The sequence below is a fragment of the Somniosus microcephalus genome, chromosome 7, assembly GCF_052327205.1.
Source record: "Somniosus microcephalus isolate GS21.2 chromosome 7, FLI_Smic_1.0, whole genome shotgun sequence".
Classification (NCBI taxonomy): Eukaryota; Metazoa; Chordata; class Chondrichthyes; order Squaliformes; family Somniosidae; genus Somniosus; species Somniosus microcephalus.
Window position 1 is genome coordinate 114,467,129 of NC_140993.1, and position 15,692 is coordinate 114,482,820.

The 15,692-nt window shown below is 47.4% G+C and overlaps 1 protein-coding gene across 1 annotated transcript in view; it reads right to left on the reverse strand.

Moving 5' to 3' along the window:
- The window catches only part of ccdc178 (coiled-coil domain containing 178), a 723,212-nt gene that overhangs the window by 688,678 nt on the left and 18,842 nt on the right, over positions 1-15,692 (reverse strand). The window contains exons 3-5 of the mRNA XM_085993953.1: positions 10,702-10,800; positions 3,776-3,915; positions 3,174-3,247 (exon numbers count right to left, since the gene is read on the reverse strand). Of these exons, the coding sequence (XP_085850079.1) occupies positions 3,174-3,247; positions 3,776-3,915; positions 10,702-10,800 (313 nt within the window). The remainder of the gene's footprint in view (positions 1-3,173; positions 3,248-3,775; positions 3,916-10,701; positions 10,801-15,692) is intronic.

Here is a 15,692-nt window from a genome sequence, read left to right on the forward strand (position 1 = left end):
ATGTCAAGGAGCATACAGGGTAGGGTAAGGAAAAAAAGGGAAGCTTTTGTTAGATACCGAGAGCTCAATACTACAGAAAGCCCAGAGGAGTACAGAAAGTGCAGGGGTGAAATTAAAAGGGAAATTAGGAAAGCAGAGAGAGGGCATGAAAAATACTGGCAAGTAAAGTCAAGGAAAACCCAAAGATGTTTTATAAATACATAATGAGCAAGAGGATAATTAAGGAAAGAGTAGGACCTATTAGAGACCAAAAAGGTAATCTATGTGTGGAGGTGGAAGAAGTGGGTATGGCTCTTAATGAATACTTTGCATCTGTCTTCACAGAAGAGAGGGTCGATACAGACATTGTAGTTAAGGAGGAGGACTGTGAAATATTGGATGAGATAAACATAGTGAGAGAGGAAATATCTTAGCACTTTGAAAGTAGATAAATCGCCTGGCCCAGATGAAATGTATCCCAGGCTGTTAAGAGAAGCAAGGGAGGAAATAGCAGAGGCTCTGACCATCATTTTCCAGTCCTCTCTGGCTACAGGCGTGGTGTCAAAGGACTGGAGGACTGCTAACATTGTACCATTGTTTAAAAAGGGAGAAAGGGATAGACCGAGTAATTACAGCCCAGTCAGCCTAACCATGGTGGTGGGCAAATTATTGGAAAACATTTTTGATGGGCAGTATTAATCTTCATTTATAAAGGCACGGATAAATCAAGGACAGTCAGCATGGATTTGTTAAGGGAAGGTCCTGTCAGACAAACTTGGTTGAATTTTGAGGCGGTAACAAGGATGGTCGATGAGGGTAGCATGTTTGATGTAGCTTACATGGATTTTAGCAAGGCTTTTGACATGGTCAAAAAAGTAAAAGCCCTAGGGGAAAGTAGCAAGTTGGATTCAAAATTGGCTTAGTGACAAGAAGCAAAGACTAGTGGTCAACTGGAAGGCTGTTTCCAGTTGTAATCCGCAGGGCTCAGTACTGGGTCCCTTGATTTTTGTGGTATATATCAATGATTTAGACGTCAATGTAGGGGCATGATTAAGACGTTTGCAGATGATACAAAAATTGGCCATGTGGTTGATAGTGAGGAAGAAAGCTGTAGACTGCAGGAAGATATCAATGGACTGGTCAGGTGTGCAGAAAAGTGGCAAATGGAATTCAATCCAGAGAAGTGTGGGGTAATGCACTTGGGGAGGGCTAACAAGGCAAGGGAATACACAATAAATGGTAGGATACTGAGAAATGTAGAGGAACAGAGGGACCTTGGAGTGCATGTCCACAGTTCCCTGAAAGTAGCAGGACAGGTAGATAAGGTGGTTAAGAAGGCATACAGGATACTTTCCTTTATTAGCCAAGGCATAGAATATAAGAGCAGAGAGGTTATGCTTGAACTGTATAAAACACTAATTAGGCCACAGATAGAGTACTGCGTACAATTCTGGTCACCACATTACAGGAAAGATGTGATTGCACTAAAGCGGACACAGAGGAGATTTGCGAGGATGTTGCCAGGACTGAAGAATTTTAGCTTTGAGGAAAGATTGGATAGGCTGGGGTTGTTTTCTTTGGAACAAAGGAGGCGGAGGGGAGACTTAATTGAGGCATATAAAATTATGAGGGGTCTAGATGGAGTGGATAGGACGGACCTATTTCCCTTAACAGCGAGGTCAATAACCAGGGGGCATAGATTTAAAGAAATTGATAGAAAGATTAGAGGGGAGCTGAGGAGAATTTTTTTCAGCCAGAGGGCGGTGAGGGTTGCGAACTCACCGCCTAAAAGGGTAATAGAGGCAGAAACCGCCATCGCATTTACAAAGTGCTTGGATGTGCACTTGAATTGCTGTGGCCTGAAAGATTACGGTGCAAGAGCTGGAAAGTGGGATTAGGTTGGATAGCTCTTTTTCGGCTGGCACCAACTCGATGGGCCAAATGGCCTCCTTCTGTACCATAAACCTCTATGATTCTATGATAAAGTGTATTTTAAGTGATTCCTGTTTCTCATCTACATGCTGCCCCTCAGCGAAATCATCTGAAAACACAGTGTCAGTTTCCACGGGTATGCTGACGACACCCAGCTCTACCTCACTATCGCCTCTCTCAACCCCTCCACTGTTTCTAAATTGCTTGTCCGACATCCAGTACTGGATGAACAGAAATTTCCTCCAACTAAATATTGGGAAGACCAAAGCCATTGTCTTCAGTCACCGCCACAAACTCCGTTCCCTAGCCATCGACTCCATCCCCCTCTTTGGCAACTGTGTGAGGCTGAACTGTGATGTCGTGTTTGACCCCGAGATGAGCTTCCGACCACATAGCCACGCCAGCACTAATGACGCCTATTTCAACCTCCATAACATCGCCCGATTCCGCTCCTGCCTTAGCTCATCTCCTGCTGAAACCCTCCACCATGCCTTTGTTACCTTTAGACTTGACTATTGCAACACACGCCTAACCGGCCTCCCATCTTTCACCCTCCGTAAACTTGAGGTCATCCAAAGCTCTGCTGTCCGTGTCCTAACTCACACCAAGGCCATTCACCCATCACCCCTGTGCTCGCTGACCTACATTGGCTCCCACTCCAGCAATGCCTCAATTTTAAAATTCTCATCCTTGTGTTCAAATCCTTCCATGTCCTCGCCCATCCCTATATCTGTAACCTCCTCCAGCCCTACAACCCTCCGAGATGTCTGCACTCTTCCAATTCTGGCCTCTTGAGCATCCCCAATTTTAATCGCTCCACCATTGACAGCCGTGCCTTCAGCTGCCAAAGCCTTCTGCTCTGGAATTCCCTCCCTAAACCTCTCCGCCTTTCTAACTCTCTTTACTCCTTTAAGACGCTCTTTAAAACCTACTTCTTTTACCAATCTGCCCTAATATCTCCTTATGTGGCTCAGTGTCAAATTTTGGTTGATATTGCTCCTGTGAAGCACCTTGGGATGTTTTACTATATTAAAGGTGCTATATAAATACAAGTTGTTGTTGTTATACATTTTAAAATATGTCTCTCCTTCAGCACAATGGAAGTTTTAAGATTCAGAAACTTTAAAAATACAATTTCCAACTTGTCCTTGGGATTGGGAGAAAAAAAACCAAATTGGAATGAAACATTCCTTCTTAAGGTATTTCAAGAAAAAAACCTTGCTTCTAAAACAGCAAACTATTCACTTATCTAACCTTCTCACCTTTGAGCATTCCCATTCCGCTTTTCTGAAGATTGACTTCTTTCTTGGGTTTCCGACTGTACAGATGCTGTAAACTATCAGATAAGGTTTAATCAAAAATAGTCAATACAGAGAATATTTATGACTTCACAAAAAATTGACTATTACCACAACCAACAATTAGAAATTCTGGTTCTCATCTTTAGCTGATTGTAGTCAGGCTACTTTAGCAGATATTCTGAATATCTAGTAAACATGGCAATGTTTGTAGCTGCCATGCAGATGAGAAGAGTCCCAAGTTTAATTTCCAGCTTGTTCTTCAATTTCCAGCCTGTGCTGAGTTAGGTGATCTCGCCTAAAGTGCTTTCAGGAGAAATGCAGTGGAGTTAGCTTACCTTAGCTACCCTGGTCAGCTCGTTGAAATTGGTTCTGCACTGTACATCACTCCTTGGGCTCAGGGAAATACCAACGAGAGCTAGAGCAACCTCTCTCCACAAGGTGATAACATGCAAGGGTATTAATCATCAGTGTATAGTAATACAGGCTGTAACCTTATTGAAAAATAATCCTCATCAGGTCACCAAAATATTATATGCTCAGTAATCTGTTTCTCCAAGTCATACCTGTCTGAACCATACTTCAGTCTTTGCTTCCAATTCATGGATATGGCGAATCACTTTGCAGACAAATGGTAATGAAGTTTTCATCCAATCACAGTTATGGTGTGCAGAGGAACCAAGATGGGGTGAACCTTTGTTCATCTCTTGGTGGGAAAAAAACCAAAATTAATGTCTATAATGAAATATAGCCTTTGTTCTATCCATCCTCCAAAGTGATGAATACATATTCTATGCTAGGAGGGCCCACACTTTATCTCTGTGGGATATTTGTTTGCCTATTGGCTCACATATGGAAAAAAAGACAACAGCAATAAAAAAAAAGATTTACAAGGATGATACCAGAACTGCAAGGTTATACCTATCAGGAAAGAACAAACAGGCTGGGTCTCTTTTCTTTGGAAGAGAGGAGGCTGAGGGGTGACAAAATTGAGGTCTTCAAAATTATGAAAAGTTTTGCTAGATTAGACAAAGAGAGAGAGCTTCCACTTATGGGGAAGAGCAAAACTACAGGCCATCAATATAAGTTAGTCACCAAGAAATCAAATATGTAATTCAGAAGAAACTTTCTACATAATTTTATGTAATTCTAATTCTTTATCCAGAGAGTGGTGAGAATGTGGTACTTGCTATCACAGAGAATAGTTGAGGCGAATGGTATAGATACATTTAAGGGGAGGCTAGATAAGCATGTGAGGGAGAAGGGAATTGAGGGTTACGCTGAGTTAAATGAGGAAGGATGGGAGGAGGCTCGATTGGTGCATAAACACCAGCATGGACTGGTTGGGTCGAATGGCCTGTTTCTGTGCTGTATATTCTATGTAATTCTATATACTACTACTAGTCCTCCTCATTGAGAACTTGCTTGGGATGAAGCTGGGTTTCATACACATTTTGCATCCTTTTGATGCTTTGGTATCCTTCACTTCCTCCTACTCCCTTCCGGTTCACAATGTGCAATTGCTTGGAACAGCAGGTAGAAGTCAGGGAGGGGGAGTCGGGCACTGTACTGTGGACTGGGATGGAAGAGAGCCAGCAATAGTACTCCATGGGTTGAATTTTAATTCAGGGGCGGGCTGGGGTCGTGTAATCCGCATTTTGTGTTATCCACCCGAATCTAAATCGATGTGGGAAATTGATGCGATTTTGACTTAATTGGCCAATTGAGTTCCAACGTGTGGGAACCCATGGCAAATGAGTTTTTCCAGTCTGAAAGTCGCCTCCGATGACATCATCATTGCTGCTGCATTTAAGGTCTGCAACAAGCCTTGCTTCTTCTGCAGACTGCCAACCTTTTAGCCTTTCATGCTACAGGGACCTGGAGGAAGAATGGCCAGTGAGAGAGCTAGGGCTGCTCCGAGGTTTGATGACGTTGCCCTGCAGGCTTTAGCTGAGGGAGCAAGAGCTCATAAAGAGGTGCTCTTCCCTTCTTCAGGGAGGAAGAAGTTCCCCAGCAGACCAAGGCTGTGTGGATCCAGCTGGCAGAGGAGGTCAACTCATTTCAGTAACCCGCAGAACCTGGATTCAATGCAGGAAGAGATTTCATGACCTTCTGCGCACTGGAAAAGTGAGTATGAATTTCCCATCACCTTCAATCTGATCCCCATTGCCTTTCCTCACCAGCACTCAGATTTAGCAATCTCTTCCTCCACATCCCACTTGACACTGACATCCATGCACCCTTACCCATTCCCTTTCTCTCTATGGTCACATTCGCCTAACTATTCGACTATGCAGCCCTCACACTCCCTATCACTGTGATGCTATGAAAATAACTGACAACACACAGGGAGGGCCCTTGGTCTTGCCACCTCACTCCATCTTTGTCTCCTTCTAAGTATCTATGCTATGGAATCTCTACACTCACTCCTTCATTCTCACTCAACCTCCACTTGTCTCCCTCATTGCAGGAAAAGAGAGCTCACAATAAGCGAGAAAGAGCGAGGACAGGAGGAGGGCCACCCTCAGCAGCCCACCTCACCCCCTGGGAGGAGGCGGTCCTGGAGATCGTAGGAGTGGAGGAAGATGCGCAAGTGGGGGACGGACAAAGGGGTGCATCACAGCAAGCTGGTGACAGAATAGTTTTCCATCTCTCTCATTGACATTGCATGAGTCGCTGATAATGATTCTGAAGCTCTAACAGATGGACTTATGATCATCTGCAATATGCAATATGCATGTAACCTTGGCATCACATCTCTGACTCTTTTCTTTACTCCCCCACAGGACCATCGCAAGCACCCGTTCCCACTAGCCAGGAGGAACAGCATGAGCCTCAAGACTCCTCAGAGGAAGCTGCAACCTCTGAGGGCACAGCGTCAGCAGAATTCAGCGCACCCAGCACCGACACTCATACCTTGGTGGGACCTTCGGGACATAGAGTAGTGTTGTCACCTGGTGTATCACGGCTCACAAGTGAGCATCAGCAGATTGTGGAGACAGGGACAGCAGTGGAGAGTCCTAGTCGGAGGGCGCAGGACTCTGTGCCAGCTCGGCTCAGCTGCATGTCGACCCTCTGCCTCTGGGTCCATCCATAAGATCAGCGGTGCTGGAACTCCAGCAACAGATGCAGGAATCTCTGGCAGGTTTTGTCTCCAGGGTCGCTGCGAGTGTGGCGCGAATGGAGGAGTCCATAGCGAACATGAGCAGAGCCTTTGTGGAGTCATTGGCGCATGAACGCATCACCATGGAAAGGATGGCAACCTCCATGGAGGTGATAAGTCGCCAGAGTGCAGAAAACCTGGTGAGTGTTCAGAATAGAATGACATCTCTGGAGGAGCGATGGTCATCTATTGAACAGAGAAACCAGACCTTCATGGAAGTCCTTCTGAGTAGGACTGCCAGTGCAGATACGGGTCCCCATGGCCCCCCTGATGTGCAGCAAGGTGCTCTCAAGCCACTTGCAGGCGCTGAGGGGGACCTGACCCATGAGAGGGAAGTTGGTGGCAGACATCAAGGAAGTGGGGTCTCCTCTCCAAGCGCTCACACTTCCATGCCACTGCAGAGCCCTCGGTCAGAGCCCCACCAGAGTCCACACCCATCTGCGGCGTTTCAACCCCTGCACAGCCGCAGGAGCAGCAGACTGTTGCCGAGCCCTCACAGGTTCGCAAACCCAGAGGACGCCCGCCAAAAGTGTCGAGACAGGAGCAGCAGGAAAGTGAGCAACGGGCCTCCACATCTGCTGAAGCCACAGGGGAAGCACCACATAGGAGCACGCGTAAGAGAAAGATACTGCACAAATAGTCACAAGGGTAGTCACTTGGGTGAAATTTGATGTTTTCTGTGAAAAAGCCATCAGATGAATAATGTAAATAAAAAATCTGATAGCTACTGCTGTAGTTGTGGCGTGTGTCATTTCGCGAATGGGACTTTCACATTGAGGGCTTAGGATTACTTGCAATTGTCAGTATGGTGGTCAAATTGCTAGGAATCCTCTGGTCCTTGGCCATTGTCGATGCTCAGGTAAGAAGCTGCGAGGCAAACGTGCTTGATTGGCTAGGCTAAGCAAATCTGACCAAGATGAGTGCGTTCCTTGCATCCCGGGCAGCAATGTTCTCGCGTACTGCTGCCGCTGGTTGATGGGCCTCTGCAAGATGTTCGTTTTTGCTCTCCTCCTCCTCCTCAGCTGAGGAAAATATGTGACGAGCCACTTGGTCCTCAGGAATCTGCAAGCCACGACGCTGTGCCATGTTGTGAAGTGCACAGCAAACCACGACGATTCTGGAGACCCTGGCTGCTGAGTACTGCAGGGCTCCACCAGATCTATCCAGGCATCTGAAGCGCATCTTCAGCAAACCGATGGTTTGCTCAATTATGGCTCTGGTAGACATGTGGCTGGAGTTGTAGCTCTCCTCAGCTTCGTTGGTTGGTCTCCTCAACGGCGTCATTAGCCACGTCTTTAGGGGATAGCCCTTGTCTCCAAGTAGCCATCTGTTAAGTTGGTCTGGCGGACTGAATAGCAGAGGCACACTAGACTGGCACAGTATGAAGGAGTCATGGCAACTGCCAGGGTACTTGGCACAAACATGCAAAATTTCCTTCTTGTGGTCACACAACAGCTGAACGTTAAGGAAGTGGAAGCCCTTGCGGTTGACAAAAATACCTGGATTGCGATGGGGTGAAATGGATGTGATTGTGCACGATGGCAAAGAGGGTATCGGTTACCTGCGTGATGCAAGTGTGTGCGGCCGCCTGGGAGATGCCGCTGATGTCTGCTGTTGATCCCTGGAATGAGCCTGAGGCAAAAAAGTTGAGTGCGGTGGTGACTTTGACGGCCACTGGTAAGGGTTGTCCACCAGGTCCTCTGGCCTGCAGGTGTTGTTGCAGCATTGCGCAGATGTCACCCACTGCCTCTCGCAAAAGTCGGAGCCGCCTTTTGCACTGCTGCTCAGACATGTTGAGGTAGCTGACCCTGTGTCTGTAGACCCTGTTTGGGGGGTATCTCCTGCGCCGACAGGCTTCCATGCGCTGGCCCCTTCTGGCCTGTGCAGCTTCAGGTGGGTGAGCAGCAGCTTGGTGCTCCTGTTGTTGCTGCTGCTGTTGGTGCTGCTGCTGTTGGTGCTGCTATTGTTCCTGGTTCTGCTGGTGCGGCGGCTGGTCTTCGTCCTCATCTAATGTCCAGAAGGGAAAGAAATAAATGGCTCCCATGCTTCTGGTATATGCCTCAGTTGAGGAAGCGCTCAGTAAGGGTGGCGAGAGGGGTTTCCCAGGAAGTCACACAAGAGATGGGTGTCAGGCTCTAAACTTCCACAGCTGTGGTTATGCCTTCTAAAAGTTCCCCCAGACCTGAGACTACAAAGTCCTGCCACCTGCAAATGACGGTTGATCAAATCTCCTCTTTAATGGTTGAGCTGCAGCTGATAGTCAGCAATCCAATTGTGCTCCCGCCAGGTTTCACCGTCGTGTTTCAGAACAGGCATGTTTCACGTGGGAAAAGGGTTCAAATCGCAAAGGCCTTTCAAAATGGCATTATAGAGGCAATTTAGTGCTTGTTAAGGGCCTTAATGGCCTATTCCTCCTCTTGGAGGCGGGACGGAGAAGGGACCATTAGACACGAATTAATGAAAATTGCTTGGAGGTGGGATGGAGGTGGGGTTGGGCCCGCACGCCAGTTTTTGCAATTTTAACCCCCCACATGCCTCCAATCCTGCCTCCACGGCCCAATGAAAATCCTGCCCCATGTATTCAGGCATGATGGCCTAAACTCACTGGCTGTAATTTGGACACCCCTGTTCTACACTATACCATAATAAGGATTACCAACAAGTGCTATAAGGTACACGTAATTTAAACACAACTTTTAATTTAAACAAGACTAAGTCAATAAAAATAGTCATGCAACAAGTGAAAGGTCTTGAAAATAAATGCTCGTCACCAATAACATACCATGGTTATCGGGGCACCATAAGTATAGTTTGCCTGGTCACATGTTCTATAGAACAAATATTTCATGATATTTTATGGTACTATTTTCCCCCTCCCCTTTTCTGCACCACCCTCATAGCTTTGCCTCTTCCTTTTGCTAACTTTCTCAGTCGGACCTAACCTGTACTATTCTGGGTTACATGGAGGACGCAGCACAACGACTCTCCAATTTAATATCTGTCTATAAATCAGGCAACCTAACTAAAGCTAGACACTGAGTCAGGGAGACTACCTGTTCAAGTTCAAAATGCCCCATGTAGCAAGTGGCTGCCAAAATTTATCTGCATTAAGAGTTAGAGTCACTATATTAATAATAGTATAGCCTGAAAATTTGGCCAATATACATTACATTTCTGCTACAACTTTTTAATGTAGTTGCATTCAGAAACTCAATGTATATTACCTAAATTCCGCCTCAAGGGATAGGATTCATGCAGGTAGGTCGGATTATATAAATGAGGTTTGACTGGAACAACGTTAGGTTATTCCACCATTAGAATGCCACGTTGGATGGCTTTTGATAGAGTTGAAAAAGTAATTTTTTTTTTTAAATTGAGACACCTAGGTAACGGGATAAAACCCAAAGTGTAGAACACTGCCAAGGTTGAAAAGAGTAAACAATAAGATAACTAAAATCTGGAACTTGTGATTAGATGATGGAATGATGAGTAGTTAAAGTGAGCTGGAATGAGCAGTTATGGCATTTGGCTCTTAAAGTTCACGGCCTAGAAATTCACTTGCGTTTGCGCCCAATTAGAGGCGAAAGAGTGGGTTGCGCCGGAAGTTGCGTCGCGCCCGAAATTAGGTGGGCCCTAACATCGGCGTTAGCTGGTAGCGCTGCGCCGGCACCGATGACGTCATCGGTGTGCGCAGTGCCCCGGTACCGCCCGAAACCACGCCGATCCCCATCTTCAGTAGCGGCCGCCTCATCCGTGGTGGCCGCTAACAACATCGGGAGACCGGGTCCTTACAGCCGCCTTAGCGGGGCGCTTTAAGGTGGAGGTGCGGCCGGCCGCTTTTTCGGCGGCCGCCTGCCCGCACCTCCTTCCCCGGCCTCCTCCACCCACACCCCCGCGGCATTGCCGGCTGGTTTCCGTGGAGCCCGGCACTTCTCCGTTGTGCCGGGCTCTTTTGCCGGCACTTGCAATCGGGGCTCCGGCCGTTGCAGGCACCTCCCCCTTAAGAGAAGGGGGAGGCCTGCAGTACAGCAGCCTGCCGCACCGCATCGGGTGGCGCAGCGGGACCGGCAGCGCTGAAATTCACTTTCAGCGCCCCAAGCGGGGCGGCCAAACCCTGGAACAGCGCCCGGTTCCGCTTTGGGGCGCTGAAAGTGAATATGGGGCGGGCACAACTGGCTCCGCAGCGGGCGCAAAATTTACGGCGCAAACGAGCTGGCGGGGCTATACCCAATTTCTAGGCCCACATTTTTAAGAAGAGACCCATGAACTGTCACTTTTGTTTATTGTTCCTTTATGTTATTGTGATAGTTGCCAATCATGCAATCTGACCTTTACTCAACGCTCCATGTGTATTATTGTGCTCTTCAGCTTGAGCTTCAGCATCATTCCAGTTTGAGTCCTGCTCGCCAGTGCCATTATTCGTACTTTCTGAAGGTATATAAATGCAAGTTGAAGGGTGGAAGGATGAGGGTTTGAGAGTTTCTTTGCTTTTTTCAAAATACTTACAAACAAACTGATGATTGAATTCTCAGATTTGTTTCAGGCAGGTCTCATTTAAAGTATTAACACATTTTCCATTATAAATTGCTCAGTTAAACAAGATCCACGATTAACATATCTGTGATTAGCATCAGTTTCTTTGCTTTCCAAACATCAACAAAGATTGTTATTGAGAATGCATTTGTTTTTTCTCAATCAAAAGGTTAGCAATTCAGTTAAAAAATCTTTCTCTTCTGAACCAATTTTGGGGGTTAAAGGAATTTGAATTAAAAACTAGAAAACTGCATATTGATGAACTTTTGGGAATTTTGGCCAAGTCTGGCAGATGACATTTAATGTAGATAAATATATTGTTATACATGCTGGTAGGGCATGTACATACTATACAGGCTCCACACTAAAGTCTGTTGAGCGGCAAAGAATCCTAGGTATTATAGTGCTTGAGTTTCTAAAGGATCACGGTCAGTACTGCGATGCTGCAAAAACTAAAAGGGGGTTAAATGCGATAGCACCCGTAAACTTCATGCGGCCTGCTAATTTAAATGATAGTAGCGTGCAGCCCAGCTCTGAATGCGGTGTTGAGTGGCTGCACATCTCAGCAGCGGGCTCAAATTCGTGCGAAGCTAGCACCACCTAAAGTCAACCTGCACTACTTAAAGCCAGCCTGCACCTCTTAAAGGGGAGGTGAACTATGGCTGGAGCAGGTGCTAGAAGTGGCTGGGGAAGACATTCTGAAAAGGAAGAATGCATACTAATGACACAACAGGGGAGACAGTTGCCTCCAAGATTTTCCGACGCAGCACTGGAGACCTTGGTGCAGGAGGTGCACAGGAGGAGGGAGGTCCTCTATCCACAGGGGGCCAGGAGGCCCTCCAACCAAACAGTGAGAAGGCAAAGGGAGCAGATAGCCATCGTAGTCAATGCCAGCAGTATAGCACCGAGGACCTGGATCCAGTACTGCAAGAAGAAGTTTAATGACCTCACACAAATGGTTAAGATCAGTGAATTCATCTTCAAATACCACATTGTTACAACTGAACCACTAGGCTCACACACTGCTCAATTCACCACCCCCCAACCCTGCTTCATTCACCTACCAAAAAAATCTCTATCAATCACGACTCATACCTCACATTCATAGCTTCACTTCACCCTCACACACTTAGCCCTGCTGCAAGCCTCCTACCCACATCACACACTGCTAGTTAGTCAACCATGGCAGCCACATCACCTAAACAAATTGCATCACAATCACTGACACACTTCCCTCTCTCTTGCAGGACAAGGTGGCTCATAACTGGAGGCAGCAGGGGCTACCCGCAGGGAGTCAGGCGCACCTGCATGACCTAACCCACATGGAGGAGATGGTGGTGGAGATTATTGGAGCAGCCATTGCTGAGCCCATGGCCAGCAGCAGGGCTGAAACAATGGAAGATGATAGTATCCTCATACCTAACCTCTTTCTCACATCCCACTTCCCCCTCTTTCTCACATCCCACTTCCCCACAAGCTCTTCTGATTTACAAGCTGCAGATGGTGTAAGCATGCACTTCTTGCTTTCCCCCCACCACCCCTCACCGCAACCTTACCCTTGTGCCTTTCTCCTTTTAGATAGCCAAGAACTGCACCCTGGCCAGGCAGTGGTGGAGGAGTAAAAACTGGAAGAGGAATAAGTCAGTGATGCTGAAGACACGGCATCGTCACTCGATTTCACACTCGCAACCACCAGCTCAAATATACTTTCGAGGATAGCTTATACGGAAGATCTGCACAAGTTGAGTTATCGGGCACGAGTAGCCTGCAGCCAGGTCAGGGGGCAAGGGAAGCGGAGATGTTTGGGTTGCGGAGCGGAGTCATAAGCCAGGTGGTCAGCGGATAGTCCTTGTCGCCCAGTAGCCAGCATCTGTCTTGTTTTGGTGGTTCAAAGACTGCGGAAACAGCAGATTGGCACAGAATAAAAGTATCATGACTGCTGCCAGGATACTGGGCATTCACCATCATGATGTGCTGAGCATGTTCGCACACCAACTGCACATTCAGCGAGTGGTAACCTTTGCGGTTGTGGTACACCTCAGCATTTAGATACGGTGCCCACAAAGCCACATGCATGCAGTCAATGGTGCCACCCACCATGGGGAAGCCCGATGTCCTGGCAAAGCCATGTGCACGCTCCGCCTGATTCTCTCTGGTCACAGAGAAGACAATAAAGTCCCCTCTCCTGGCATAGAGCTTCTGTCACCTCTCTTATACAGCAGTGGACGGCGAACTGCGAGATGTTACAGATGTTGCCTGCTCCAGCCTGGAAGGATCCCAGTGCGAAGAAATTCAGGGCCGCAGTCATCTTCACAGCCACTGGCAGCGCTCTCCTTGCCCTAGTGTGAGGCTGCATGTCTAGTTGCAAGAGGTGACAGAGTTCAGTGAGCACCTCCTTCGTAAAACGCAAATGCCTCACTCACTGCTCCTGGCTCAGGCTCAGGTTGGAGAATTGCTCTTGGTAGGTGGGTAAGGCCTCTTGCTGAGAGCCCTTCCCTCCCTCCTCCTTCTGGACTTCTTCGCTGCCTCTGCACTGTAGTGTATGTAACCTGTACCACCTTAAGAGGATACCTTAAGGTGATGGACTACTTTTTGATGGCTCCTGTACATTGTAGTACCGGTGGTGACCGCACCGGTATATAAACCCTGCGGAGCAAAGTGTATCCCAGTTCAGCCCTGACCCTCAATCACTAAAGACCTGTTTAATTATTTCTGTAGTCTGTGTCCTGTTATTCAGCATAACTACATTTGAAAACACAGACTCAACAGTGGCGACGAGTCTGATCTTACCTAGCGGCAGTTGCATCAAAGGAAGCTTCGCCTCTGAAACGGGCGTCGAACAAGGACATCCACCCTCAACATCCTGCTGGGCACTGCATAGCACGGGAGGCCATCGGGAACCCGGGTTGGTTTCTGGCCACGAAGTCAAACATCAGTGAACATCCCTTCGACGACAGCGGCGGGTAAGCCCGATCGAGCGGCACGGGGGGGAAGTCGGCCGAGTTGTCAGTAAGAGAAGGGGAGGGAAACAACGAAAAGGGCGGAGAACACGACCGCAGCCGGTGTCAGGGGCCGGACTGCAATCGGGGCAGAGACGCGCAGCAGCCAGAAAAGTGTTTATGACCACAAGGACCGCGGGAGCGGCGGGGAACAAGAGCAGCAGCGTAGGGGAAAATAAAGGACCACTGGGAGGCGAGAACGGCAACAGCGCGGTAATCGCCATTTTGAGTCGGCGGGGGAAGAAGACAAGCGCGGGAAAAGCTGCCAAGCACGGGAAAAGCCGCCAAGCGCGGAAAGCCGCCATTTTGAAAATAAAATAAAATAAAATAAAATAATAATCATATCCGAAGGAAAGGAATCTCAACAAGGATACCAAAAACGGGTAGCATCACTGCTTTTGATAGCGATGTGGAAGATTGGGCCACTTATGTGGAACGCATCGAAGTTTACTGTACAACGAATGAGGTACCGGAGGATAAGAAAGCACTAACCCTATTAAACTCGATGGGTGCGAAGATGTACGGGTTATTAAGGAACCTTGTAACACCAGATAAACCGGTAGGAAAGAGTTTCGCGGATATTGTTACTATCCTGCAAGAGCATTTAAACCCCACGCCGCTGCTGATAGCGGAACGATTTAAATTCTACAAAAGAATTCAACTTAAAGAAGAAAGCAACGCTGAATTCTTAACCAAACTGCGCAAGTTATCAAAGTACTGTCAGTTCGGTACAGGACTAGCAGACGCACTGAGAGATAAGTTTGTGTGTGGGCTCCTAAGGGGAGGAACCCAGAAGTGACTGCCAGAGGAAAAAGATCTTATGCTGGACAAAGCTTTCAGCATTGCCGCATCGCACGAGGCAGCAGCACGAGGCGCTGCAGAGATACAGCAAAGGCCATTGGAATTCAGCACCAAAGAAATGGCATTGGGCGCAGTAAAGTGCTATCGTTGCGGAAGGACAACGCATGACCAGAACCAGTGCTGGTTCAAAGATAAAGAATGCAGGCAATGTGGCAAACTTGGTCACATAGCGAGAGTATGCCGGTCAGGAAAGAAGACCAGCAGCAAAAAGTCGCCGCAGGAGAAGTACAAAAAAGTACACAAGGTGACAGAGAACAGTTCGGATGAACAGAAGATGGATTCAGACTCCAGCAGTAAGGAACTGGGTTGTCTAAAAATACATAATGTGGGTAACACAGCAGACCACCAAACTATCTGGGTCATGCTTCGGATAGCAGGAGTCCAAGTGAAGATGGAATTGGACACTGGATCAGCATTAACGGTCATGAATAAGCAAGATTACAAAAGGTTATTCTCGCACATTCCCCTGAGGGATACGGAGATTGTATTGAAAACATACACGGGGCAAATAGTATACCCCAAAGGAAAGATAAAAGTAAATGTGGTCTACAATGGTAAAGAAAGTCAGAAAATGGACTTGTATGTGTTACCTGATGGAGGTCCGCCACTACTGGGACGGGAATGGATCCGGAGAATAAATGTGGACTGGCATTCCATACAAGCACTGATTGTAGATGCCTGTAAAGAGGATGACGTCAAACCTAAACGGCTGTCCAAAATATTGGACGATGCTAAGGAGGTGTTCCAACAGGGACTGGGAACACTGAAAGGAATTACGGCAAACATCAAGGTTGAAGAACATGCAAACCCAAAATTTTTCAAAGCCAGACCAGTACCTTATGCGATACAACCTGCTGTGGAAGCAGAGCTGGAAGGGCTAGAATGTTCAGGAGTACTGTCAAAGGTGGACTGGAGCGAGTGGGCCAC